The sequence below is a fragment of the Pan troglodytes genome, chromosome 7 (assembly GCF_028858775.2).
Source record: "Pan troglodytes isolate AG18354 chromosome 7, NHGRI_mPanTro3-v2.0_pri, whole genome shotgun sequence".
NCBI classification, from domain to species: Eukaryota; Metazoa; Chordata; class Mammalia; order Primates; family Hominidae; genus Pan; species Pan troglodytes.
In genome coordinates this window covers 133,777,886-133,804,950 of record NC_072405.2, presented here as the reverse complement: position 1 = coordinate 133,804,950, position 27,065 = coordinate 133,777,886, and the positions used below count along the sequence as shown (strand labels likewise).

At 45.2% G+C, this 27,065-nt stretch overlaps 1 protein-coding gene and 1 pseudogene across 16 annotated transcripts in view; one reads left to right on the top strand and one right to left on the bottom strand.

The window, feature by feature from the left end:
- The window catches only part of NTAQ1 (N-terminal glutamine amidase 1), a 50,789-nt gene that overhangs the window by 1,132 nt on the left and 22,592 nt on the right, over positions 1-27,065 (bottom strand). For 4 of the 16 annotated variants that reach the window (XR_010159324.1, XR_010159326.1, XR_010159330.1 and 1 more), the window contains 2 exons: positions 24,274-24,465; positions 17,539-17,716 (listed from right to left, as the gene is read on the bottom strand). Coding sequence is in view for 4 of the 16 variants with exons in the window: in XM_519939.6 (XP_519939.3) it covers positions 24,356-24,465 (110 nt within the window). In the remaining 12 variants the exon portion in view is untranslated. Of the gene's footprint in view, positions 1-1,663; positions 2,657-3,037; positions 3,145-17,115; positions 17,717-23,749; positions 24,466-27,065 lie in introns of those variants that run through there. The other 12 variants (XM_519939.6, XM_016959823.3, XM_003311914.5 and 9 more) reach the window with 4 other exon arrangements.
- On the top strand, positions 10,694-10,774 carry LOC112204341 (U4 spliceosomal RNA; annotated as a pseudogene).

Genomic DNA, 27,065 nt, shown 5'->3' with positions numbered 1-27,065 from the left:
GACCAGCCTGGGCAACATGGTGAAACCCCATCTCTACTGAAAACACAAAAATTAGCCTGGCATGGTGGCGGGCGCCTGTAATCCCAGCTACTCAGGAAGCTGAGGCACAAGAATTGCTTGAACCCAGGAGGCAAAGTTGGCAGTGAGCCAAGATCGCGCCACTGCACTCCAGCCTGAGTGACAGAGCAAGACTCTGTCTCAAAAAAAAAAAAAAAAAAAAGATGTTATGCTGAGTGAAAAAAGCAATCTCAAAAGGGTACGTACTATACAATTCCATTTACAGAACACTCTTAAAATGACAAAATTCTGGTGATAGAGAACAGATGAGTGGTTGCCAGGGGTTAGGGTTGGCAGGAGGGTCTGACTACAAAGCTTTAGTATGAGGGAGTTTCTCTGCAGTGACGGAAGCTGGTGACGGTGTCCTTGTTGTGGTAGTGATTACACATATCTATATGTGTAACAAGATTTCACAGTACTGTTTATACACATGCACACACAAGAGCATGTCAAAATTCATGAAAATCAAGGTCTATAGTTTAGTTCACAGTATTGTGTCAATGTCAATGTCAATTTCCTAGTTTTGAAAATGTACGGTGGTTCCACATTATCATTGGGGAAAGCCAGATGAAGGGTACACGGAACTCCCTTTTATTTTTGCAATTTCTTCTGAGTCTTAAATTCGTTCAAAATAAAAGGGTTTTAAAAATGGCTCTGGCTCAGTATCGTCTCTCCCATGGGGCCCACACTGTTTTTTCCTGAGACAGAATCTGGCTCTGTTGCCCAGGCAGGAGTGCAGTGGTGTGATCTGGGCTCACTGCAACCTCCACCTACCAGGTTCAAGTGATTCTCGTGCCTCAGCCTTCCAAGTAGCTAGGATTACAGGCGCATGACACCACACCCAGCTAATTTTCATATTTTTAGTAGAGATGGGGTTTCACTATGTTGGCCAGGCTGGTCTCGAACTCCTGACCTCAAGTGATCCACCTCCCAAAGTGCTGAGATTACAGGCGTGAGCCACAGTGCCCAGCCAAGGGCCCACATTTAAGTCCCAGGAAACACTCTCTCATCTCTTGCCCCAACAAACCCTGGGAACACAGGACCAAACCCAGCCCTCTGTGTCCTGCTGCCACAGGCCACTCTAGCCAGTTATATATTTCTCAACCATAGGAAATATGTAAGTTAAATATGTGGTCCTATGAGAGCCCCCATCGTACCCTTGAGGTGAAGGTGGTAGCACTCCTGGCCCTTACCCCTGGGGAGGGAGAGTGGAGGCACAGCCTGGCAACGCTCTCTCCAGTGGCGTCTCTCTACCCTTCCTCCTCCTCATGCCGCTGCCACTCTGACCTCTCGTGTATTCAGTCTGAGGGGATCCAAGGTTAGGCAACATGTTCATGAGCATTTCCCTGCTGTTATGGATGCTGTGGTCCCTGCCCAAATATCCCCTTCAGGCCCTCATTTCTATTCCAAGTCTCTCTGAAAATTGCTCTAAGCTGAAGGGAGTTACCGTGATCACATCTCTGTCCCAGGGGCAACCTGCATCCATTGACTGGTCCCTTTAGGGGTATAAAGACCCAGCCTCCTTGCTCCAGAAGGGAACAACTCTGCAAGACCATCTCTATTAGTCTGTTCTCACACTGCTAATAAAGACATACCTGAGACAGGATAATTTATACAGGAAAGAGGTTTAATAGATTCACAGTTCCACATGGCTAGGTAGGCCTCACAATCATGGTGGAAGGTGAAGGAAAAGCAAAGTCACGTCTTAACATGGCGGCAGGCAAGACAGCATGTGCAGGGGAGTCCCCTTTATAAAACCATCAGATCTCGTGAGATGTATTCACTATCATGAGAACAGCACAGGAAAGACTTGCCCCCATGATTCAATTACCTCCCACCAGGTGCCTCCCACGACAAGTAGAAATTATGGGAGCTACAATTCAAGATGAGATTTGGGTGGGGACACAACCAAATATCACCATCCCAGCTCTAGAGGTCCCTGGGGATTGGCTGAGTAGGGAATGCATCACAGTTCAACACCTCCCTGTGTCTCATCCTGCTTCCTTTCTTCCCCCTTAGCTGCTGAGCCCCAAACACTCCCCCAATAAACTGCCTCCATACAAATGTCCATCAAGAGCCTTTTACAAGGAACCTAACCTGTGACACTTGATGAATTCTGTATACCACGTCAATCTCACACTCATTTTGGATTCTGATATCTATTTAATTGGTGCCCGAGTCAAAACTGAGAAAGGGGAAGTCCCACTTAACATCGTGGTATACTTATAATAGGAATAAACAATAGCAATCAAAGAGAAACTTAATAAAGCATGGCAAATCAACTTTATGAGTTATTCAATAGACGGTAAAAAGTATAAGCATCTCACAGCAAAATATTCCAGAAGAATAACTGTGATCTAATATTAAGAGAATACAAAATTTATTCTGGATTGAAACCAAAAAAAGCAATAAAGAACATCTTGGGGATATCTGGAGAAGTTTGAATACAGACCACATATTAGACATCATTGTTGCATCAATGTTAAGTTTCTTGGACGTGATAATAATATCATCATAAAGCAGAAGAATGTCTTTCTTAGGAAATCCTTCTGAAGTATTTATAGGTGAAGTCTCATGATATCTGCAACTTGCTTTCAAACTGTTCAGAAAGAAAAATGTGTTTTTCAGTGAGTGAGAAAGACAGAAAGAAAAAGTGTTCTTCCCTACAAAGAGCAGGAATAGTCACTTCCTGGAGCCACCTTATTCCCATTCCTGTACTAAATGCTCCCCCTGGTGTACCAAGAGAGCAGAATACATTCATTAAGATGTATTTCAAAATGCCCTTCACAGTGGGAAAGCAAAGCCCCAAGACTTTTACAGAACGTGATCAAAGTGTCAGACTTTTTAATTTATCTTCTCCCAAGTCCTAACCAACAGTGTAGTTCCTGTTCCCCGGTTTGCTCTCTATGGTGTCAAAATCTTGAGTTTCAATTCTGGTGAATTGGGGGCATGCTTGGGGAAGGAGTGAAGAGAAGGATACCTGTAGCCATGCCCATGAATGCATGAGCTCTGGAGTCAAACAGTCAAATGAATCCCACTTTGGCCACTTACTAGCTGGGGGACCTCTTTGAGTGTCCGCTTCATAATCTGTGAAGTGGGAATGATAACAGGACTCATATCAAAGAGGATTAAATGAGATAACGCAGACCAAGACTTAGCATGGGGCTTGGCACATAGTCTAATTAGAATTCAATAAGTAGTAATCAATTATTATCATCTCCTTCTTTTTGAGGAGGCTTCTAAGAGAGTGCCTTAGAAGTCCTAGTGCCTTGTGTAGTTGAAAAACTACTGCCCTAGAGTATCTGAGTTATAGACTTAACTCTGCTGAGAAAATCCAATGTTCTTTCTACAAAATTATAATAACTAATCTCATATTAAAAACAAAACACAGGCCCAGCACGGTGGCTCATGCCTGTAATCCCAACACTTTGGGAAGCTGAGGCAGGCAGATCACAAGAGGTCAGGAGTTCAAGACCAACCTGGAGAGCATGATGAAACCCTTTCTATACTAAAAATACAAAAAAATTAGCCAGGCATGGTGGCATGCGCCTGTAGTCCCAGCTACTCGGGAGGCTAAGGCACGAGAATCGCTTGAACCTGGGAGGAGGAGGTTGTAGTGAGCTGAGATCACGCCACTGCACTGCAGCCTGGGTGACACAGCGAGACTGTTTTTAAAAAATTTTTAAAAAGAAAACCTCCCTTTTAGGGATACATGCACTGAAAAATATTTTTTCACTAGATTTCCCTGTCTCACACATTATTTCCAAGAAAAATGATTTTTTAAGTTCTCTAATTTTCTGCTCACCCGTGGGCCTCCTGGGCTTTTGCCTGTGACACTCTAGCCATAGCCTCCTCCAAAGCAAGTCACTCTTGTGCCCCATGTCAAGAAGGAGCACAAGAGTCTCTCTTCTCTGCCCCAATTTCATGCTCCCAACTATCTCCTCTTCCCCTCACATACTTCCTCTTGCTCTATCTCCCTTCCTTTCAATAAATCCTTATTAAGCATCTACTCGCTGAAAGACACAGTTCCTGCTGTTCTTGAATATACAAAGTTATCAAGGTCAGAGTTCTGCTTTTTATGAGTTTATGGTCTAATAGGCCAGACTCCTGCAGGAAAGCCCAACATGTAAAAGGACCTAGGGTGTCATTATAGCAGATACTAAGCATGGTAGAGCAGAAGACAACACCAGGCTGGGGCTAAGGAAAGCTGGGCTAAAGTCCTAGATTTGTTACATACTGGATATGTGAGCTTGAGAAAGTGAAATAACCTCTCGGGGTGTGGATATTATCATCTGGAAACTGCATTGGGTTGAGTTTCCCCAATGCATGCCTTGAGACAGGAAATTAGGTAGAAGTGGTTTATTTGATAGGTGATCCTAGGAAACACCAGTAGGGAGTGGGGACGTGAGTCAAGGAACAAGGAAGCCAGCCAGGTCACTGAGCAGGTGCCAAGAGGATAGGCTGTTGTGGGCAGCTGGGGACCAAGGCTGCTGGGGACCCTGGGAGATGGTGTAGCGTCTAGCCCAGAGTTGTACCCTCCAAGGAGCAAGAAAGCTAAGCCACTTATCCACCTACTCCCACCCATCAGGGCTGAAGGCTGCTCTAGGATGTATTAACTCCACGCTTCCCGCCTGCCCAAGCCAGGACCAAGTGTGTTAGGTCACTTAGGCAAGGAATAGTAAGGAGGGTGCCTATGGAAAGCGGGGATTGACAGCATCCATACACCACCTGCAAATACTGTATGGAGGAATACATGAAAGAAAGATTCCAAAAGCTCAGAGCAGAGTACCTGACAGAAGTGTGAAATGTGCCTGAATGTAGAAGTCAGACGGCACGCCTCCTCAACTCATCTCTGGATGCTGGCGCATGTTATTATTCTCTCCTTGCTTCCTTTGTAACCTTCAGCCAATACAAACTCCACTACGTCGTCAAACCAAACCTACCAAGTCCATCCTTCCCTCATTTCACTCCCAACCCCCTGCCACTGCATGCAGGTCTCCCCCAGCTGGTCTCCACTGACCCTTCTGCCAGCCCAAACCTGTCCACCACAGCCAAAGGACACTGCAAAACGCTGGTCTCCTCACATCTGATGTTGAAGAGCTTACCCTGACCGCTTTTTTCCTACAAGATTCAGCCCTACATCACATCTTGTGGTTCAAGGCTGTCCAGTAGTAAAGACATCCCGTGTGCCACAGACAGCCCACTCCATCTTTTCCCCTTGGCTCTCACCTCTGCAATATGCCCCTCCTTAGACCCAAGACCAGCACAAGAAGCAATGCCCTCATTTTGCCTTTTGATTTATTCCAGTGTAACTGAATCTCCACTTTATGGTGTAGTGATTCTGGAGTCAGGCCCAGGTTCAAATCACATTCCTTTACATATTAACTGTGCTACTTTGGGCAAGTTGCCCACTCCCATTTCTTCATCTGAGAAATAAGGATAATAATAATTCCTACTTCATAAGGTTATTGTAAGGACTAATAATTTCATGCCCAATAAGTAGTTTTGAGCAGTGCCTGGCACAAAATAAGTACTCAATACATATTATCTGTCATTAGGGGTTCTCTCAAGGTACTATTTAAGATTTTTTTTTTAAAGAAATCAAGAGATATCTGCTGTGAAATAAGAATCACGTATATTGGGCTGGGCGCAGTGGCTCATGCCTGTAATCCCAGCCCTTTGGGGGGCCGAGGCAGGCGGATTACCTGAGGTCGGGAGTTCGAGACCAGCCTGATCAACATGGAGAAACCCCGTCTCCACTAAAAATACAAAATTACCCAGGCATGGTGGCGCCTTCCTGTAATCCCAGCTACTTGGGAGGCTGAGGCAGGAGAATCGCTTGAACCAGGAGGCGGAGGTTGTGGTGAGCTGAGATCGTGCCATTGCACTCCAGCCTGGGCAATAAGAGTGAAACTCCATCTCCAAAAAAAAAAAAAAAAAAAAAACAAAGAATGATGTATATTGGTCTCCACCCCAAGTTCCTGGCACAGAGCTTCGAAAACCCTTGTGATTTCCTGAGCAATAGAGGTTCTAGGAGAAACTTCTGTTGGAATTATTGGGTCTCTGCCCCAGGTACCTGAGACAGAGCTCTTAAACCTTTGATTTCCTGAGTAATAGGAACACCTGACTTAGAGTTCCTGAATCCCTTGGAATTTTTCTGAGGAGCGTTTTTTTTTTCTAATAAGGGGACTCTTGGTGAGCTCCTGGACAGGGGCTGCTCACTGGAAAGACTAAGCAATGATTAGAAGCTTGGAGCTTTCAGCCCCATCCTCCATTCTTTAGAGATGGGGAAGGGCTAGAGACTGAATTAATCTTCATCATGCCTACCTGATGAAGCCGAAGTACTGAACTATGGGGTTCAGAGAGCTTCCGGGTAGCAGAACACGTCCATGTGCTGGGAGGGTGGTGCACCCCAACTCCATGGGGACAGAAGCTCCTGCACTCAGGACCCTTCCACACCTGATCTCTTCATCTGGCTGTTCATCTACATCTTTTTTTTTTTTTTTTTTTTTGAGACAGGATCTCACTCTGTCACCTAGGCTGGAGTGCAGTGGCATAATCACGGCTCACTGCAGCCTCGACGTCCTGGGCTCAAACAGATCCTCCCACCTCCTGAATAGCTGAGACTACAGGCACACACCACCACATCTGGCTAATTTTTTCATTTTATTTTATTTATTTGAGACGGAGTCTCACTCTGTTGCCAGGCTGGAGTGCAGTGGCACGATCTCGGCTCACTGCAACCTCCGCCCCCCGGGTTCAAGCAATTCTTTTGCCTCAGCCTCCGGAGTAACTGGGACTGCAGGCATGCCACCATGCTCAGTTAATTTTTTTGTATTTTTAATAGAGGTGGCTCACGCGTGTAATCCCAGCACTTTGGGAGGCCGAGGCGGGTGGATCACGAGGTCAGGAGATCGAGACCATCCTAGCTATCACGGTGAAACCCCATCTCTACTAAAAATACAAAAAATTAGCCGGGCGTGCTGGCGGGCGCCTGTAGTCCCAGCTACTCGGGAGGCTGAGGCAGGAGAATGGCGTGACCCAGGAGGCGGAGCTTGCAGTGAGCCGAGATCGCGCCGTTGCACTCCAGCCTGGGCGACAGAACGAGACTCTGATTAAAAAAAAAAAAAGAAAGAAAGTACCAACTATTTTTCCTGTCTCACACATCTGCTAAAAAGGTTTTCTCTCTTCGCATGAGCTCATGGGCTTTCTGAGCATTTCTGTACCCAGATCGCAGCTTAATGCCATAGATGCCACAGAAACACACCCCTGACCAGCACACAGACAGCTACTTAGGTGTTTAATGGTTTCACCTAGACTCACAATTTCAAGGTCTCACTTTCACTCACAGCAGCCCAATCAAAGGGTTAGAATTGGTAAACAAACAGGCCCAGAGCGGTATAATAGAAAAATAATTTCTTTTGGCTTTTCTTGCTCTTGGTCAATGAAACTTTGATCAGAGAGAACATCTGAGGCTATACTTGTTTCAAGTTGTGTTTGTTTGAAAAAAAAAGTTAGCCAGGCACAGTGGCTCATGCCTGTAGTCCCAGCACTTTGGGAGGCCAAGGTGGGAGGACTGCTTGAGTCCAGGAGTTTCAGACCAGCCTGGGCAACATAGCAAGACCTTGTCTCTACAAAAAAAAAAAAAAAAAAAAAAAAAAAAGTGAGGGGAAGTGTGATTTATTTGTTTTTTTTTTATTTTAATTCTTTTTTTTTTTTTTTTTGAGACAGAGTCTTGCTCTGTAGCACAGGTTGGAGTGCAGTGACATGATCTTGGCTCACTGCAACCTCCACCTCCCGGGTTCAAGCGATTTTCCTGTCTCAGCCTCCTGAGTAGCTGTGACTACAGGCACATGCCACCACGCCCGGCTAAATTTTGTGTTTTTAGCAGAGATGCAGTTTCACCATATTGGTCAGGCTGGTCTTGAACTCCTGACCTCAGGTGATCCATCCGCCTTGGCCTCCCAAAGTGCTGGGATTACAGGCGTGAGCCACTGCGCCCAGTCAATTCTACCCTTAATAAGTAATATATTCACAGGGCTCACAACACTTAAAAACACAAAAGGGTACACAATGAAGTTTCCCTCCCTCCCGTGACCCTAGCCACCCAGTTCTCTTCTCAGAAGCAACCAATATTACCAATTTGGTACTGGATACTGGATATTCCTATAGATATTCTGTACAAATATAAGCAAATACACGTTTTTATCTTTTAGTACAGATTTCCACTTGCTCTTTAAATTTAATTGTATTACATATATAATATAGGCTTATTACATATTTAATATAGGTTTAATTTGAAAGTAAAGGCAAAAACTGCAATTACTTTTGCACCAACTAATACATACAAAAGAATATTTATATCATGTTTAAGATTTTTTTTTTTAAATTTTGGCTGGGTGCAGTGGCTTATGCCTGTAATCCTAGCACTTTGGGAGGCCGAGGCAGGCGGATCACTTGAAGTCAGGAGTTTCAGACCAGCCTCGTCAACATGGGGAAACCCCGTCTCTACTAAAAATACAAAAATTAGCTGGGCGTGGTGGTTCACAGTTGTAATCCCAGCTACTTGGTAGGCTGAGGCAGGAGAATTGCTTGAACCAGGGAGGCAGAGGTTGCAGTGAGCCGAGATTGTGCCACTGTACTCCAGCCTAGGTGACAGAGGGAGACTCTGTCTCAAAAATATATATATCTATATGTATAGATAGATTTTTAAAAAAATTTTAAGCCATCACTCAGCTTAAGAAACATAAACATTTCATCAGCCCCCAGTTGATAAGCCTACAGGTGGTTTCCAACTTCCTGTTGTTATGCCCACAGCTACAATGAGTTTCCTTGTGTATCCACCATTTTATATGTGTGCAGTATGTATCTGTAAGATAAATTCCTAGATGAGGAATTCCTAAGTCAAAAGGGATGGTCACAGGTCATTTCTATAGATAAATATCTGGATTGCCCTCCACAGAAACTGAAAAAAATTGATTTGTTTGTTTTTGAAAGTTTCCAAGATGCCTAGAAGTCTAACAGGTGGAAAAATCATTTAAGTGACAGAAAACAGGAAAGCAAAAGGATCTCACTTAAGTGACATTTCTTGTTAAAAATATATAAAGCATAACTATCTCTTGTTTCCCCTGAGGCAATCATGTAAAACAACTCCTGATGGTGCCTTCGATACTTGGGGAAGTGCCCAAACATATACTTTATTCTGGTGTAATTCCTGTAAGGATTAATATTGCTCAGAACTGACAGGAATTATTAGTTCCCGCAATGAGGTAATTACAGAATCAAGTTCAGCCACACTTTTTATGACTTTGTTTACTTTAAAATGCCTGCTGCCTTAGATATTTAAGATGTGCATCTTGGGTTCCAAGTTTTGAAACAAAAATCCCTGCAGAGGCGGAGGCTGCAGTGAGCCAAGTGCACACCAGCCTGGGCGACAGAGCAAGACTCTGTCTCAAAACAACAACAACAAAAATCCTTGCAATATATAAGTTCTCTCAATATTCAAAAGCATAAGGAACAAGCAGGATGATTATTAACAAAGGGTTTATCCAGAAATACAACAACTGTCAGATTATAGGAACCTCTGCAATGCAATGTCATGACCACTGGGGTTTGGCATTGGAGATGCAAGCACCTAAATATCACCCTTTTTGGGGAGGGCCACTAACTTGAGCCCTGTCATAAGGATCAGACCTAAAAAGATGCTCTTAAAATCCAGAGATTGGAGAAAGTCAATATTCCCCCACCTGACCAGATGCCTAAATCAAGAGTATTAACACATTTTACAACCAAACATGAATGGGCTGAGATACAGTTCCTGACCTCTCTTGCCACTTTCTGTAATTAGCCACACCAGCCACCACTTTGGAAAGGTGCTAAAGTTTACCCACTTACTAAAAACAGCCTAATTACACTTAAAATTAGCAATACACCTAAATCCATATTTCATGATACATGGTCCCAGAACACCTGCAGTAGACTTCCGGGTGGGGAAGTGGGAGTGAGTCTGGCTATTAAAATGCTGATTTCGGCTGGGCACGGTGGCTCACGCCTGTAATCTCAGCACTTTAGGAGGCCGAGGAGGGTGGATTGCCTGAGCTCAGGGGTTCGAGACCAGCCTGGGCAACATGGTGAAACTCTGTTTCTACTAAAATTACAAAAATTAGCCAGGCGTGGTGGCACACGCCTGTAGTCTCAGCTACTCAGGAAGCTGAGGCAGAGAATCGCTTGAACCCAGGAGGCGACAGTTGTAATGAGCCAAGATTGCACCACTGCACTCCAGCCAGGTGACAGTGCGAGACTCCGTCTCAAAAGAAAAAAAAATTTCTGGGCATGGGGTTTGAGGATATTGGTAACACAAGTGGTTGCTCACTACAGGTCCTCGCTGGAAACAGCACTAAAGAACCAGGGTGTGGACTGACTCTGTGCAAGTCACCGACAGTGCCCCTGTGTTTATACTGTGGGCCCACGAACCAAGCAGCCATGGCGGCAGGGACGGAGGTGTGCACGGACTCAATCACCATCTTTCCCTCACCATAGCTGACTCAGCTGCCTTCTCTGCTGAAGCCCTAAGTGGAGACCAAGGCTGAGCTATGGCATCTTAATTATGAGGCATCCCTTCCAAAAGGGAAGACAGAGCTTTGCGTGTGGCAGTATCATAGCCAATGAGGTTTATCCGAGGCGTGATTATTGCTAATTGAAAACAAAATGGAAGACAGGTGACTTTTCCCCTCCCTTGAATAAACACTTCTTCCACACATGGATTTCCTTTTCCTAATCACCATGCCTCTGCCAGCAACTTACCAACTCAATGAATGCCTCATCCACTGCCACAACGCCAGACACCCACATTGCTTCTGATCACAAATCCATTCACAGCAAAAGAAATGGGTCCATATGCTGGTACCCCCCAGATGCTCTGATCTTACCGTGGTCCCCAGGGGTAGGTGATCTTCTTGATGGTAGAATGAATGGCCCATTGGAGACTGAGCTACAGTATCCGCTGGCAGACACCACCTGGTGACACTGGGGTTCTGTCCCATAAGATGTAGTAGATGCTCTGAACCAGTTACAGTTCTGCCAGAGTTCACAGGTCTGGGCACCAGGGCTAGAAGTGAGTGCATCTCCGACTGCTACACCTGAGGTCAGGCGTTTGAGACCAGCCCGACCAACATGGAGAAACCCCGTCTTTACTAAAAATACAAAAAAATTAGCCAGGCATAGTGGCGCATGCCTGTAATCCCAGCTACTCGGGAGGCTGGGGCAGGAGAATTGCTTGAACCTGGGAGGTGGAGTTGTGGTGAGCTGAGATCGCACCATTGCACTCCAGCCTGGGCAACCAGAGTGAAACTCCCTCTCAAAAAAAACAAAACAAAACAAAACAAAAAACAAAATTGCATCCATTTATTATCAAGGGAGCAGTCATAGCAGAACTTCACTATGAATGACTGTTTCTCTAGATGTTTGTTTCGCGTCTCCATCACTTTGAATCAAATGCCTTTTGGATTCACGTAGCAAGCAATTTCTGTTCTCTGCCGCTGAGACCTGACTGGGATGCTTACTAAACCAGAACCACTCAGGGAGGTTCTGGACATTTGCCTTTTTAACAAGTTTGACATTTATTGATAAAGTTTCTTTGCAGTAACTACAGGGTAAGTTACTTCAGGTGGACAGCTGCGAAGGACACTTCATCCCGACCATGGGGAAGCTCAGTGACCCACTCCTGCCCTACAACAGACAGCACCTTGCTAGTGACCCATTATCTGATTACCGAATGTGGGCATGAACTTGGAACTGGGTGAACTGGGAATTGGATGGCAGCCAGGCCCTGAAGCGGGAATGCCTAGATTCAAATCCTGTCTCCACCACTCACTAGCTATGTGGCTTTCTATAAGTCACTTTACTTTACTATGCCTACGTTTCCTAATTTGTAACATGAGGAGAATAATGGTATCTACCTTATATTGTTGTTTTGAGGATTTAGTTCATACACATGAAGAGCTTAGATGAGCTATCTGGAGCCAGGCACGATGACTCACACCTGTAATCCCAGCACTTTGGGAGGCCAAAGCAGGCAGATCACCTGAGGTCAGGAATTTGAGAGCAGCCTGGCCAACATGGTGAACCCGTCTCCACTAAAAATATAAAATTAGCCAGGCATGGTGGCAGGTGTCTATAGTCCCAGCTACTCAGGAGGCTGAGGCAGGAAAATCACTTGAACCTGAGAGGCAGAGGTTGCAGTGAGCTGAGATCGTGCCACTGCACTCCAGCCTAGGTGACAAGAGCAAAACTCTGTTCCAAAAAAGAAAAAAAAAAAAAGCAACAAAACACTTCACCTTTCGGTGTATGAAATATTCTCTTCCCTGCCAACACACACACAATCTCATTTGAGCCTCAAAATAATTCTTAGGTGAGGCAACGAAGGCCCAGAGAGGTTAAGTGACTTTCCCAAGGTCACACAGTATGTCACTAGCAAATGCAAAACTGTAACGGGGGCCAAGGACTTGAACTTATTTTTCCTGTATTCCAGGGGCAGGGACAAGATCTCCTCAGCATCTGGCCCCAAGGAGGTCAAACATAGCTCTGCATCCTGTGGGCCTTGAGTGGGAACTGATTCAACCATCACTTACGGCTGCAGAAACAGCGTGTGCCAGAACGGTGTGACTGTATTAACATCTTGCCCCACAATTTCCTTCCAATGTTCTTCCCAGAAATTGCTCTAAAACTCCAGGTCCCCATGGAAACCTCAGGAGAGATTGCCTATTGACTCTAAGTGAAGTTCTGCTATGAGTGCTCCCTTGATAATAAATGGATGCAATTTTGTTTTTTGTTTTGTTTTTTTTGAGAGGGAGTTTCGCTCTGGTTGCCCAGGCTGGAGTGCAATGGTGCGATCTCCACCTCCCGGGTTCAAGCAATTCTCCTGCCTCAGCCTCCCGAGTAGCTGGGATTACAGGCATGCGCCACTATGCCTGGCTATTTTTTTTGTATTTTTAGTAAAGACGGGGTTTCTCCATGTTGGTCGGGCTGGTCTCAAACGCCTGACCTCAGGTGATCCGCCCGCCTCGGCCTCCAAAGTGCTGGGATTACAGGCATGAGCCACCATGCCCAGCCTTTTAAAATTTTATTTATTTTTGTGTGTGGAGACCGAGTCTTGCTGTCACCCAGGCTGGAGTGCAATGGCTCGATCTTAGCTCACTGCAACCTCTGCCTCCCGGGTTCAAGAGATCCTCCTGCCTCAGCCTCCCAAGTAGCTGGGATTACAGGCATCTGCCATCATGCCCAGCTAATTTTCATATTTTTAGTAGAGACAGGGTTTCATCATGTTGGCCAGGCTGGTCTTGAACTCCTGACCTCAAGTGATCCACCCGCGTTGGCCTCCCAAAGTGCTGGGATTACAGGTGTGAGCCACTGCGCCTGACCAATAAATGGATGTTATTAAAAGCCTGGCCTGAACAGATACCTGCTGTAAAGCTCAGGGCCAAAGCCACATTCTCCCTGGACTGCCAGGGTAAAAGACATAGTTCATTCTCTGGTGCTAGGCTGCGTGGTCAGCTTGGAGCAAAGGGGAAAAGTATACTGTGAGCTCCTGCTCTCAATATCAGACACTAGACATGGTGCTTTCCATATCTGCGTTTGTGACAAGAGGCTGGAATGAGGTGCCTGCCAAGAATGTGAGAGAACTAATTAAATAAATCCATGGTGTTATTTGCTCTCTGCAAAAGTCATTCATAACGTGCTTTTCACACCAAAAGGTGGAAGAGTAGGGCTTGGAGTTAAGGCTGAAGGGACTGCAGACAAAACCGGTTTGAAAAAGGACAAGATCATCTAAAAAAGGAATAGAATCTAGTCAACAGGAATAATTCAAAGCACAAGACTTTAGCAGCAGTTTTCGAGCTTTATCCTGAGATCCAGTGGAGTGGCGGACTTGATGTTCCAGACCCCTTTGGTGACAGGAGTTGTTCCTTTATTGAATACTTGAGGAATATTTGTTGAGTGCTTACTATAAGGTATCAGATACCAAGACACTGTATTACAGTGGAGAATAAGGCAGGGAGGACTCACAGTCCAATGGAGGGAGATAGAAAACAGACTTTTAGACCAGGTGTGGTGGCTCGTGCCTGTAATCCCAGCATTTTGGGAGGCTGAGGTGGGCGGACCAATTGAAGTCAAGAGTTCGAGACCAGATGGGCCAACATGATGAAACGCCGTCTCTAATAAAAATACAAAAATTAGCCAGGTGTGGTGGCACATGCCTATAATCCCAGCTACTTGGGAGGCTGAGGCAGGAGAATCCCTTGAATCCAGGAGGCGGAGGCTGCAGTTAGTCAAGATCACGCCAATGCACCCCAGCCTGGGTGACGGAGTGAGACTCCAACTTAATTTAAAAAAAAGGAAAACAGACTTTTAAACAAATAAGTGTGCAAGATCATTTCAGTTAGTGATAACTGCTATGAAGAAAAAAGGGTACTGTCATGTTGACTGGGGCAGTCAGCTTTAGATACGTCACCAGGGAAGAATTACCAGACTCGGAGCTCAGACCTCAATGTCAGGGAGTGTCAGCCAACAGAAGATAAGGGAGAAAAAAAGGGTCAGATCAGGGTAAACAGAATGTGAGGTCCGTGAGGAAGGAATGAGCTTGTCCTGCTCACCAAAAGAAACCTAATGGGGGAAGCAGGACAGGGAATGGGCCAGCAGTAGCAAAGCTGAAATCACAGAGACAGCCGCAATCCAACCACACAGGGCCCAAGGGCCAGGGTAGAACAGTAGATTTAGCTTAAGGACATGCTGAGGCCATTGCAAAGTGGTGGTGGTTTGTTGTTGTTTGAAAACGGGAATGAGATAGTCTGGTTTTTAACAGATCACTCTGTATGAAGGAGAAATGAAGCAGAAAGAAAAAAAAAAGATCACTTTGGCTGCTTTGTGAAGAAAACACTGCAAAGTGGGAAGAGGTCAAGGAAAAAAAGCGAAGAGTTATTGGAGTGGTGCCTGAGGCTTCCCCATGACCTGGATGAAATATCCCTGAAAGTTATCCAGCTTTCTTTCCTCTCTGTCAATGCTGAAGAAGGGCTGCATGAACCAAGGGATGGATCGAGTCAAAGGGAGTGTCCTACAGAGTGAGAACTGAGGAGTGTTTGCCCTGCTTGAGAGACAGTGGCCCTGGAGGACAGACAGGTTTTGATGTCATGAGAGGTCTCCTTGGAGGGGCAGAAATGGATAATTCATTCTTCATAATGGAAGAACCAGCTGAGAACCTGGCAAATAGCAGTCTCCCCTGCTGACCCACATCCCCCTGCAGTACCACCCCCTTTCTCTGCCCCCTTCCCAAACCACTCTACTTCCTTCCTCCTGTTCCCTCCTGAACCTACTGAAATGAGGCTGTCATCCCCATCACTCCACTGAAATTGCCCACAGACCTCCACACTGCCAAAACCAACGGTCATCCCAGTCCTCAACTTACTCAACTGATCAGCAACATCTGACAGAGCTGATCCCTCTCCCCTTCTAATACCACTTTCTCCTTTGGGCATCCTTGTTTTCTCCTCCTTCCTCCATGACCATTCCATCTGTCTTCCCATCTCCTAAGCCCTAAATAAAAGCTTCCTAGGCTAGGTCCCTGGACCTTTCCTCTATCCACACACATTCTCTCAATGATATCATAGAGGCCTGTACCTTTAAATGTCATCTATTAACAGATGTCTCCCAATTTGACATTCCTATCCTACACCTCTCCACTTGACTCTGGGACCCCTTTATCCAGCTCATATATATATACACATACACATACACATATATACATATGGGGGGAGGGAGAGAGAGAGAGAGGGAGAGAGAGAGAGAGAGAGAGAGAGAAAGCAGCGAGCCGGAGTCTCACTCTGTCACCCAGGCTGGAGTGCAGTGACGTGATCTCAGGCTCACTACAACCTCCACCTACCACACCCGGCTACCAACTCCTATTTGACAGCTCCTGTTAGACACCCAACTGGCACCTCAAATTTAACATGCCCCCAATAAAACTCCTGATCTTCCTCCCCAAAATTACTCCACCCACAATCTTCCCCAACTCAGTAAATAGCAACCAATCTTCCACACATTCTAGAAGTTCATGGTCTGTCTTCTCCACAAGAATGTAATATCCATGAGCGCAGGATTCACTGCTGAATCACCAGGGCAGTGATACAGCAACAGTAGAGGTCTTGAACTGGCCTCAAGTGATCTGCCCACTTCAGCCTCCCAAAGTGCTGGGATTATAGGCATGAGCCACCACACGCAGCCCTCCAGCTCTTTTAAATAAGCATCCTCCATGAAGAATTTCTGCAAATCATCAAGGCGTTAATTGCTATATGCTGAATGTACACAAGCCCCTACCAGTCTGAGAGTCCTGTGTAAATCATTTTCTTTTTCAAATCCTGATGAAAAGGGGACTCACAGAGAATCCAAACCACAGCCTGCAGGCTTCCTCATGCTTCTGCTTCACTACTGAGCCAGCCACTGGTCATGGCGTGTACTGCTGTCAACCACCAAAACACCAGACTCAGTCAGAACACTGCTGTCCACTGTTCTACGGAAAATCAGCAGCTACTTCCAAGGTTCCCACAGAGCCACATGGGGCCCCTAGTGACACAGTTCTTTCTTTCCTTCCCAGGAGACAGGGCTTTCAAGAGAGTGAGAGAGTAGGGGTAAGGGTGCACCGTGGCCCATCTCTCATGGCAGCTGCCATCAAGGAACGCTCTAATGTATAATCATCTAGTCTGGTCCTCTCAGCCAGATGTCATCTTCACTTACATTGATTTTCTCTCAGGGACCTGTTCATGTTTTTCTCTCCTCTAGCAAAGACATCGTTGAGGACCTCTAGCCCACGGGACAAGCCTATACACGTCTGAACCCTAAATGAGAACACAGACCATTTGGCTTCTTTCCCACAAGGCTCCTGAACCTCATGCAAAACAACAGGACTGGATAGACGTCTGTGTTCAGGGTTTGTGAACATTCTGGGAGGGGCAGTAATTCCACAAAAACTGTGGGACACTAAGGGGGCAGTCTGCGCAAGGACACAGAGGCTTACACCACAAATTCTTTTTATTCTTTTTTGACGGAGTCTCACTCTTGTCGCCCAGGCTGGAGTGCAGTGGTGCAATCTCGGCTCACTGCAACCTCCACCTCCCGGGTTCAAGCAATATCTCAAGTGATACTCAAGCCTCCCGAGTAACTGGGATTACAGGCATGCGCCACCATACCTGGCTAATTTTTGTATTTTGGGGAGAGATGGGGTTTCACCCTGTTGGCCAGGCTGGTCTCGAACTCCTGACCTCAAGTGATCCACCCACCTTGGCCTTCCAAAGTGCTGGGATTACAGGCGTGAGCCACCGTACCCGGCCTGGAACACCACAAATTCTTATTTCTGACCCAGCTAAAAATATCGTTACATGCTTGAATGGGCACTGAATTATTTAGGGAGGACTAAACGGCCAAATCAAAACTCACCAAGAATTCTGTGACTTAAAAAATATATAAGTTTGTCTCCTATGAAAGAGTTCCACAATATACTATTTAGGCAGGCATGCAACTCGGCTCCATAGAGTTATCAGGAATCCAGGCTGATGGTGGCTCTTCTGCCTTTGATACGTAGCTTCCGAGGTCACTCCAGTCATCACCATTTCATCTGGTAAGAAAGTAGGCAAAGGTGTGAAGGAGTGGGCAGGAGTTTCACAGGTCAGTCATGTAAGTGGCACACACACTTCCTCTTATATTCAGCTGGTCACATGGCCACACTGGCTGCAAAGGAGAATGGGAAATGTAGTCCATGGCAGAGCAGCCACACACCAGTCACAGCTCTATTGCTGTAGAACAAGGGACAGCAAACTACAGCCCAAGGGCCAAATCTACCAGCTCTTGGTTTTGCAAAGTTGTTTTTTGTTTTTTGTTATTTTTTTCTGCCATATACAAACATATTTTTATATGAAATTATATAAAATACAGAAAGAGGCACAATGAATGTATGCAGTTAGAAAGCAGGATGGTGGTTACCCTTAGGGAGTAAGGAGGTGATCAGAAAGCAGCATGAAGCTTCTCAGGTGCTTTTTTTCCTTAATTTGAATCCTGGCTCTACTACTTACTGGCTAGTGACTTGGTGAGCTATATGAAAACCTCTCTCTGCATCAGTTTCCTCATCTGTAAAATAGGGATTAAAAATAGTGCCAACCCCATCAGATTGTCAGAAAATTGCCTGGCATACAATGACTTCTAGATAATACACAATGAGCTCTATTAGTTAGTTTCTCTAGACAGTTATATTCTTAAAACCAGGGTGATTATCAAAAAGGACATTAGATTTATCCATCACATTGTGTATTTTTTAAAAAAGAACACGTTCATATATTAATTATAAATAAAAGTTAATCTTGTAATATGAACATTAAGCAAAAGACAAGCACTGCTCTTTAGTTGTATGTGCATCTGAGCCTAAGATTAGGTTTTATTATAAAACTGTAAGTATAATTTTTTTTAATAGTAAGCAACTCAAGCCTAGCAAAAATACTACTTCTATTGCTACTCAGTGAAAAAGCATATTTATATATTTAAAAAGTACAAGGACACCTAGACAGAAAAGTAAACTTAGAATGAGGTTTCTGATAATGAAGGTTATTGTTCTTCCTCTCTATAGATAGACAGACAGAATATTCAAGCAGACAATGAACAGGGCACAGATGATAACAGAACCCTGACCCCCAGCTCGGCGGCAATCAGCATGGAGAGATCAGGACATGGTCAAAACTTGCAGGCTTCCCCCATGTTGTTGTTGTTCTTACTTTCAACGTGGAACCAGACAGAGAAAACCAAACATACTCCTCCAACCAATCACTTAGGATGTCCAGCTTCTAGTTGGAAAAAGAAATCCATGTTTTTCCTTAACTTCCTAAGTTCATAGTTGGAGCAGAGTCTGTTGCGGAGGCTGTAAGTCCAAGATCAGGGCTGAGCAGATTATGTTGTCTGGTGAGGACTTGGTCTCTGCTTTGAAGATGGCACTGATACGGCTCCGATGAGTGGAGGAGCACCAGAGCTCGTCTTGTGCGAATTGGATAAAACAACACAGACACAGTTGGAGTGGTTTTAAGGAGCAGAGTGTTTAAAAGGCAAGAAAGAAGAGAGAAGAAAGAAGGAAAAAGCTCCCCTGTACAGACACAGAGGGAGGAGGGCTCCAAAGACAAGAAAGGAGACCCAGGTTTTGCAGTTTTATTGGAGCTCAGCCACACCTATTCATTTACATATTGTCTGTGGCTGCTGCTTTCGGCTACAAAGGCAGAGTTGAGTAGTTGTGGCAGAGGCCTTATGGCCTGCAAAGTCTAACATTTACTGTTTGGCCATTTACAGAAAACATTTGCCAACTCCTGCTCTAGAAAAAGAAGAGAATGGGCCAGGTGCAGTGGCTGATGCCTGTAATCCCAGCACTTTGGGAGGCTGAGGTGGGGGGAATCACTTGAGGCCAGAGTTTGAGACCAGCCTGGCCAACATGGTGAACCTCTGTCTCTACTATAATAAACACACACACACACAAAAAATTAGCCAGGTGTGGTAGCGCACCTGTAATCCCAGCTACTCAGGAGGCTGAGGCACGAGAATCGCTTGAACCTGGGAGGCGGAGGTTGCAGTGAGCTGAGATCATGCCATTGCACTCCAGTCTGGGTGACAGAGTGAGACTCTGTCTGGAAAAAAAGAAAGGAAAGGAAAGGAAAAAGGAAAAGGAAAGAAAAGAGAATGGATTTGGTGGGACAACCAGCAGCCTACGGTTTCAAAATTCATCTTGGGGTCGGGTGAGGTGGCTCACGCCTGTAATCCCAGCACTTTGGGAGGCTAAGGCAGGCGGATCTCTTGAGGCCAGGAGTTCGAGACCAGCCTGGCCAACATGGTGAAACCCTGTCTCTATTAAAAATACAAAAATTAGCCAAGTGTGGTGGTGCACGCCTGTAATCCCAGCTAATGCGGAGGCTGAGGCAGGAGAATCACTTCAACCTGGGAGGCGGAGGTTACAATGAGCTGAGATCACAACACTGCACTCCAACCTGGGCAACAGAGTGAGACTCTGTCTCAAAAAATAAAAAACTTAAAAAATTTTTAAAAATTCACCTTGGAAATTTTTATGAAGACACATAAACAAAAACATTTATTGTAGCATTTTTTTTTTGGCACACCAAGAAGCAAAAAACAACTTATAAAGGACTGTTAAATTATGGACCATATGTATCGCAGAATACAATGTAGCCTTTAAAAATAATGTAGATATTTTCTCATTCTTGTTGATTTTCCAATCAATATGTACTGACTAGAAAACATCCAAATATATTAACTTTAAAAAGTAAAATGTATTTTTCTTTGTTTAGTGAAGGGAAAAAAGTAAAATACAGAACAATATGTTTAGGATGCTACCATTTGTCAGGGGGGTGGGGAAACAAAATTTAATATATAATACATACCTATATGTTTACATAGAAAATTCCTGGAAAGAAGGATACAAAATAACCTGAAAAAGAGGTTATTTCTGGGTGGGAACATCAGAAAATTGGAGGACAAAGCAGGAGGGAAGTTTCCTTTTCACCAAATACTCTTTTATACATTTTGAATTGGTACAATGTACATGGTACCATCTATTTTTTAATTAATTAAAAATGAAACCAAGAAAAACACACAAAAAGGTTTGCATTTACTACCATTGCTAACCAACTCCTCTTCTGAAAGACATAATTTCCTTAAAAGCTCCAATAATATCTTCAATCAGGGATAGCCAGTTCTACTGAGCTGGGAACCATTTTATATTTTCATATTTGCTTCCCAACTCCTTGGTGTGTCAGGTTCTCAGAGATACTCTGTTTCTGTTGCTTTCATAGTCAGTTTACAAATTCTGCTTTAGGCTGGGAACGGTGGCTCACGCCTGTAATCCCAGCACTTTGGGAGGTCGAGGCAAGTGGACCATGAGGGCAGAAGATAGAGACCATCCTGGCTAACATGGTGAAACCCCGTCTCCACTAAAAATACAAAAAGAAATTAGCTGGGCGTAGTGGTGGGCGCCTGTGGTCCCAGCTACTCAGGAGGCTGAGGCAGGAGAATGGCGCGAACCCAGGAGGCAGAGCTTGCAGTGAGCCAAGATCATGCCACTGCACTCCAGCCTGGGCGATAGAGCGAGACTCCCTCTCAAAAAGAAAATTTTTTGCTTTAGTCAGCCAGGCACTATGGTTCACACCTGTAATCCCAGCATTTTGGGAGGCCAAAGTGGGTGGATTACTTGAGGTCAGGAGTTCGAGACTAGCCTGGCCAACATGGTAAAATCCCATCTCTACTAAAAATACAAAAATTAGCCAGGTGTAGCGGCGCATGCCTGTAATCCCAGAAACTCAGGAAGCGGAGGCAGGAGAGTCACTTAAATCTGGGAGGTGGAAGTTGCAGTGAGCCAAGATTGTGCCACTGCACTCTAGCCTGGGAAACAGAGCAAGACTGCATCTCACACAAAAAGAAGCAAACAAACAAAATTCTACTTTAGTCCTCTGCTTTTCTTGAAATATCTTCTTTCCATACAGAAAATCTTCTCACACATGTTGAATATTAAGAGAAAGAAATCTGACCTCAAAAGAAAAATTGTCTTAGTTTGGGTTCAAAAAAAAAAAAGAAAAAAGTTTAAATAGAAAAATTAAGCACAGAGAGACATAAATAACAGTTCCTAAGCCCGATAAACAACTCTGAAGAAAAATCTTGTAAGAAAACCTATCTTTCAGTTAAAAATGACAGAAATCCAGCTCGCACAAGCTGAAGAGAAAAAGGAATCCACTGGCTCATAGAACCAGGAACCGCAGGCCAGGCGCAGTGGCTCACACCTGTAATCTCAGCACTTTCAGAGGCCGAGGTGGGCAGACTGCTTGAGTCCCGGAGTTTAAGACCAGCCTGAGCAATGTGGCAAAACCCCATCTCTACTAAAAATATAAAAATTAGCTGGGCACTGTGGCACGCCTGTAGTCCCAGCTACTCAGAAGGCTGAGGTGGGAGGATCGCTTGAGCCTGGGAGGTGGAGGTTGCAGTAAGCAGAGATCACACCAGTGCTCTCCAGCCTCGGTGACAGAGCAAGAGAGTCTCAAAAACAAAAAAGGTGGGCTTGGCTTCAAGCACAGATCAATCTGATACAGAGCAGGCAAGCCCCAAAGTAGGGCTGAGCCCATGAGACTTCTTGGCTTTGCCCAGGAAAGAATTCAAGGGCAAGCTGAAGGTAAAAGAAAAGAGCTTTATTGAAGCGGTAGTGTTACAACCCTGTGACTGCTCCTGCAGAGCAGGTTTACCCTGTAGGCAGACAGGAGCAGCTCCGGGCAGTTTGGCAGTCACATTTATACCTACTTTTAATAACATGCAAATTTGGCCAGGTGCGGTGGCTCATGCCCGTAATCCCAGCACATTGGGAGGTGGAGCCAGGCAGATCACCTGAGGTCAGGAGTTTGATACCAGCCTAGTTAGCATGGCAAAACCCCGTCTCTATTAAAAATACAAAAATTAGCTGGGCATGGTGGTACACGCCTGTAATCCCAGCTACTCGGGAGGCTGAGGCATGAGAATCGCTTGAACCTGGGAGGCAGAGGTTGCAGTGAGCTGAGATCATGCCACTGCACTCCAGCCTGGGCGACAGAGTGAGACTTTGTCTCAAAATAAGTAAGTAAATAAAAATAACATGCAGATTAAAGGGCAGTTTATGCAGAAATTTCTAGGGAAGGGGGCCGGGCGCGGTGGCTCATGCCTGTAATCCCAGTGCTTCGGGAGGTGAAAGTGGGCAGATCACCTGAGGTCAGGAGTTCAAGACCAGCCTGGCCAACGTGGTGAAACCCCGTCTCTACTAAAATACAAAAATTCGCCGGGCATGGTGGCGCACACCTGTAATCCCAGCTACTCAGGAGGCTGAGGCACGAGAATCACTTGAACCTGGGAGGTGGAGGTTACAGTGAGCCGAGATCGTGCCACTGCCCTCCAGCCTGGGTGACAGAGCAAGACTCTGTCTCTAAATAAATAAATAAATGGTTACATTTGTACTCTCCATAGCATAAGGTGGAGGATTAGCATTCAATGTCAGTTTCTTTTTTTTTTTTTTTTTTCTGAGATGGAGTCTTGCTCTGTCACCCAGGCTGGAGTGCAGCAGCATGATCTCAGTTCACTGCAACTTCCACCTCCCAGGTTCAAGCAATTCTGCCTCAGCCTCCCAAGTAGCTGGCATTACGGGCGCCTGCCACCACACCCAGCTAATTTTTGTATTTTTAGTAGAGACAAGGTTTCACCATGTTGGCCAAGCTGGTCTCAAACTCCTGACCTCATGATCCGCCCACCTAGGCCTCCCAAAGTGCTGAGATTACACGCATGAGCCACCATGCCCAGCTGATAGTTTCTTAATAAGTAGAAAGCTCATCTAAGAACAAAAGGTCAGACATCCTTGCTATAAGAAGTTGTTCATTTTTAAAGCAGAATCATGAAAACATGAGAGCTGGTACTATATGCCAATGTAATGCCAAATATCTTTCATTTGGAATGATATGATTAAAGCCAAATAACCAAGATGTCTTCCAGAAGGCATATGTAATAAATATTTTTTAAAGCCCTGGTTCTCATCTACAATTGAGGCATATTTAGGTATTTCAGATCATCAAGGGTGACACAAAAATCTTCAAAACAAAACTAACGTTAAATCGATTTTATTTAAAGCCATAAATAAATAAGCCAATTAACACTGAAGTCTGAGAGGGCTGCAGTCTTTTTAACAATACCATAGTCCAAAAAGACTAATACTTATTGCTGATTCAGCTCACAATATTACCCCTTTCCAAACAACAGCACATTCAAATGTTCAAGAAAACATTTTATGGGCACCTTTTATGGGCATTTGAGATTCACAGAGCAATGGGCCATGGCCCTGCCCTCAAGGAACTTACAATGTAGCTGGAGAGACACAAAACATCCAGAACAGACATGAGGGGCTGGCTCTACCTCCACACCTCTATCTGAACAAAAACGATTACTGGCTTAAGTCCTCGTGTTTTACCGCATGAGCCACAGGAATATCTTAGCAAGTACGCACTTTATCAAGTTTCAATTTGACATGTCAAAACAAAAGTTTTTATGTTGTTCATTTATATTTGTATTCACTCAGATTTCCACTCAATCAAATTAAAAGAGAAAGACATAATTCCAAGCCAACTGTACCATAATGTTTGCTGTCCTCGATGAAAGGATAGCTTGTTCATGTCCTAGAATTTCTCCACAGTTCCACATCTTGAGGCCAAGTTTAGCAGTTTTTACTGCCAAAACGATGTGTAAATTCGGATAGTGTGTAGACAGCGCCCCATCCTACCTTGGGATCCATACTGACGAAATCGTTCAGGTTCATTTTGGAATCTAAAAAAAATATGAAAAAAAAATGTCCACTGAAAACACAATTTTGGTTTAACAGCAATAAAACAATGCAGAAGACCAAAAGTAGGTAAAATTATTCAAATGGATAAGGGCTCAATGTCACTTCTATGGTTTTCTGGCCTTGAATGTATAACTTCAATGCAATCACGACACAACACACACACCCAAACTGAGGGAAACAGAATATCAGTGAAGAGGGGACTACACAGAGAGTCAGAGCTCCAAAGATCAGCAGAGGGGACCCCCTGAGTCTTTGGCTAAGTACTGATCTTCTCTTCTATGGAACGAAACTTCATGAGGCCAGGGAAAGAAGCACCAAGAAGGGGTGGGTCTAATAATCCCCAGAACTTCCACAGGGCTAGAAATAATTCATGTCATCACCAGCCAGAGTGGAGAGAACTCGTAACATGCAGCGTTCGGTAGCATCCTCAGAAGGGTCATGTCAGAGTAGGGGGGCTAAATTAGCCCTCGATGAAAGGCTGCTCTGAGCCAAGCATGGTGGCTCACACCTGTAATCCCAGAACTTCGGGAGGCCGAGGTGGGCAGATCACTTGAGGTCAGAAGTTAAAAGAGAACAGCCTGGCCAACAAGATGTAACCCCATCTCTACTAAAAATACAAAAATTAGCTGGGTATGGTGGCACACCTCTCTAATCCCAGCTACTTAGGAGGCTGCGACAGGAGAATTGCTTGAACCTGGGAGTTGGAGGGTGTAATGAGCCAAGATCACGCCACTTCACTCCAGCCTGGGCAACAAAGCAAGGCTTTGTCTAAAAAAAAAAAAAAAAAAAAGAAGAAAGAAACGCTACTCTCAACCTTTACTCAGAAAGATTAAAAGCAGCCAGGCGTGGTGGCTCACTCCTATAATCCCAGCACTTTGGGAAGCTAAGAGGGGTGGATCACTTGAGGTCAGGAGTTCGAGACCAGCCTGGCCAACGTGGTGAAACCCCGTCTCTACTAAAAATACAAAAACCAGCCAGGTGTGGTAGTGGGTGCCTAGAATCCAAGCTACTTGGGAGGCTGAGGCAGGAGAATCACTTGAACCCAGGAGGCAGAGGTTGTAGCAAGCCAAGATTGTGCCACTGCACTCCAGCCTGGGCAACAGAGCAAGACTCCGTCTCAAAAAAAAAAAAAAAAAGGAGTTAATCCTGGCCAGCGTGGTGGCTCATGCCTATAATCTCAGTATGTTGGGAGGCCAAGGTAGGAGCAATATACTGAGACCCTACCTTGATTAAAAAAAAAAAAAAAGAGTCAATTCCATAACTAAATCCAACATACCCAATAATGCATGTATCTAAAACATGCATTAATTTAAAGTCTGTTTTCTTTTTTTTGAGACAGAGTCTCCCTCTGTCACCCAGGCTAGAGTGCAGTGGTGCAATTTTGGCTCATTGCGACCTCCACCTCCCAGATTCAAGCGATTCTCCTGCCTCAGCCTCCTGAGTAGCTGGGATTACAGGCATGCACCACCACGCCTGGCTAATTTTTGGTTAATATGGGCCGGGCACAGTGGCTCACCCCTGTAATCCCAGCACTTTGGGAGGCCAAGGCGGAAGGATCACCTGAGGCCAGGAGTTCAAGACCAGCCTGGCCCACATGGCAAAACCTCATGTCTACTAAAAATATAAAAACCAACCAGGTGTGGCCGGCACAGTGGCTCACGCCTGTAATCCCAGCACTTTGGGAGGCTGAGGCGGGCAGATCACGAGGTCAGGAGATCGAGACCATCCTGGCTAACACGGTAAGACCCCATCTCTACTAAAAATACAAAAAAAAAATTAGCTGGGCATGGTGGCGGGCGCCTGTAGTCCCAGCTACTCAGGAGGCTGAGGCAGGAGAATGGCATGAACCCGGGAGGCGGAGCTTGCAGTGAGCTGACATCGCACCACTGCACTCCAGCGTGGGTGACAGAGTGAGACTCCGTCTCAAAAAAAAAAAAAAACTAGGCAGGTGTGATGGTGTATGCCTGTAATCCCAACTAATCCAGAGGCTGAGGCATGAAAATTGCTTGAACTCGGGAGATGGAGGTTGCAGTGAGCTGGGATCGTGCCACTGCACTCCAGCCTGGGCAACAAGAGTCTCAACAAAAAAAAAAGAAAGAAAGAAAATTGGGCTGGCAGTGCTCACCTTGGCAGCCCATATAGTAATCGGGCTGGCAAAAGCCCAGCACAGAACAGCATCCAATGACTAGTAGTCATCAAAACAAAAGGAATTGCCCCAGTTGGACCAGGGCTGACAAGGGGTTCACTAAATGCCGGCTATGCAATAGGTTCTGTCTTAGGTGCTCACATCTCAAGGGGAAACAGGTAGCTGCTAAAGGCACACTGTGGCCAGACCAGGCCCTGTAGAGCAGGTTGCCATAGATGCTAAGGCAGACCCCTCGAGCCCTCTCCTTACCAGGGAGCTTCCCCAGTTCTCACACTGAGGCCAGAAAGCAGCTCTGTATACTGATAAGCAATTCCAATATAATTTTTTAAATTATGAGAGCTTTTCATAGAGAGCCTCAAAAATCAGAGTTTGAACCCTCTCTTAGTGTTCAGTCCCCTCAAATATGCCAAATGTATTTTTTACTTTCTTCCGTTA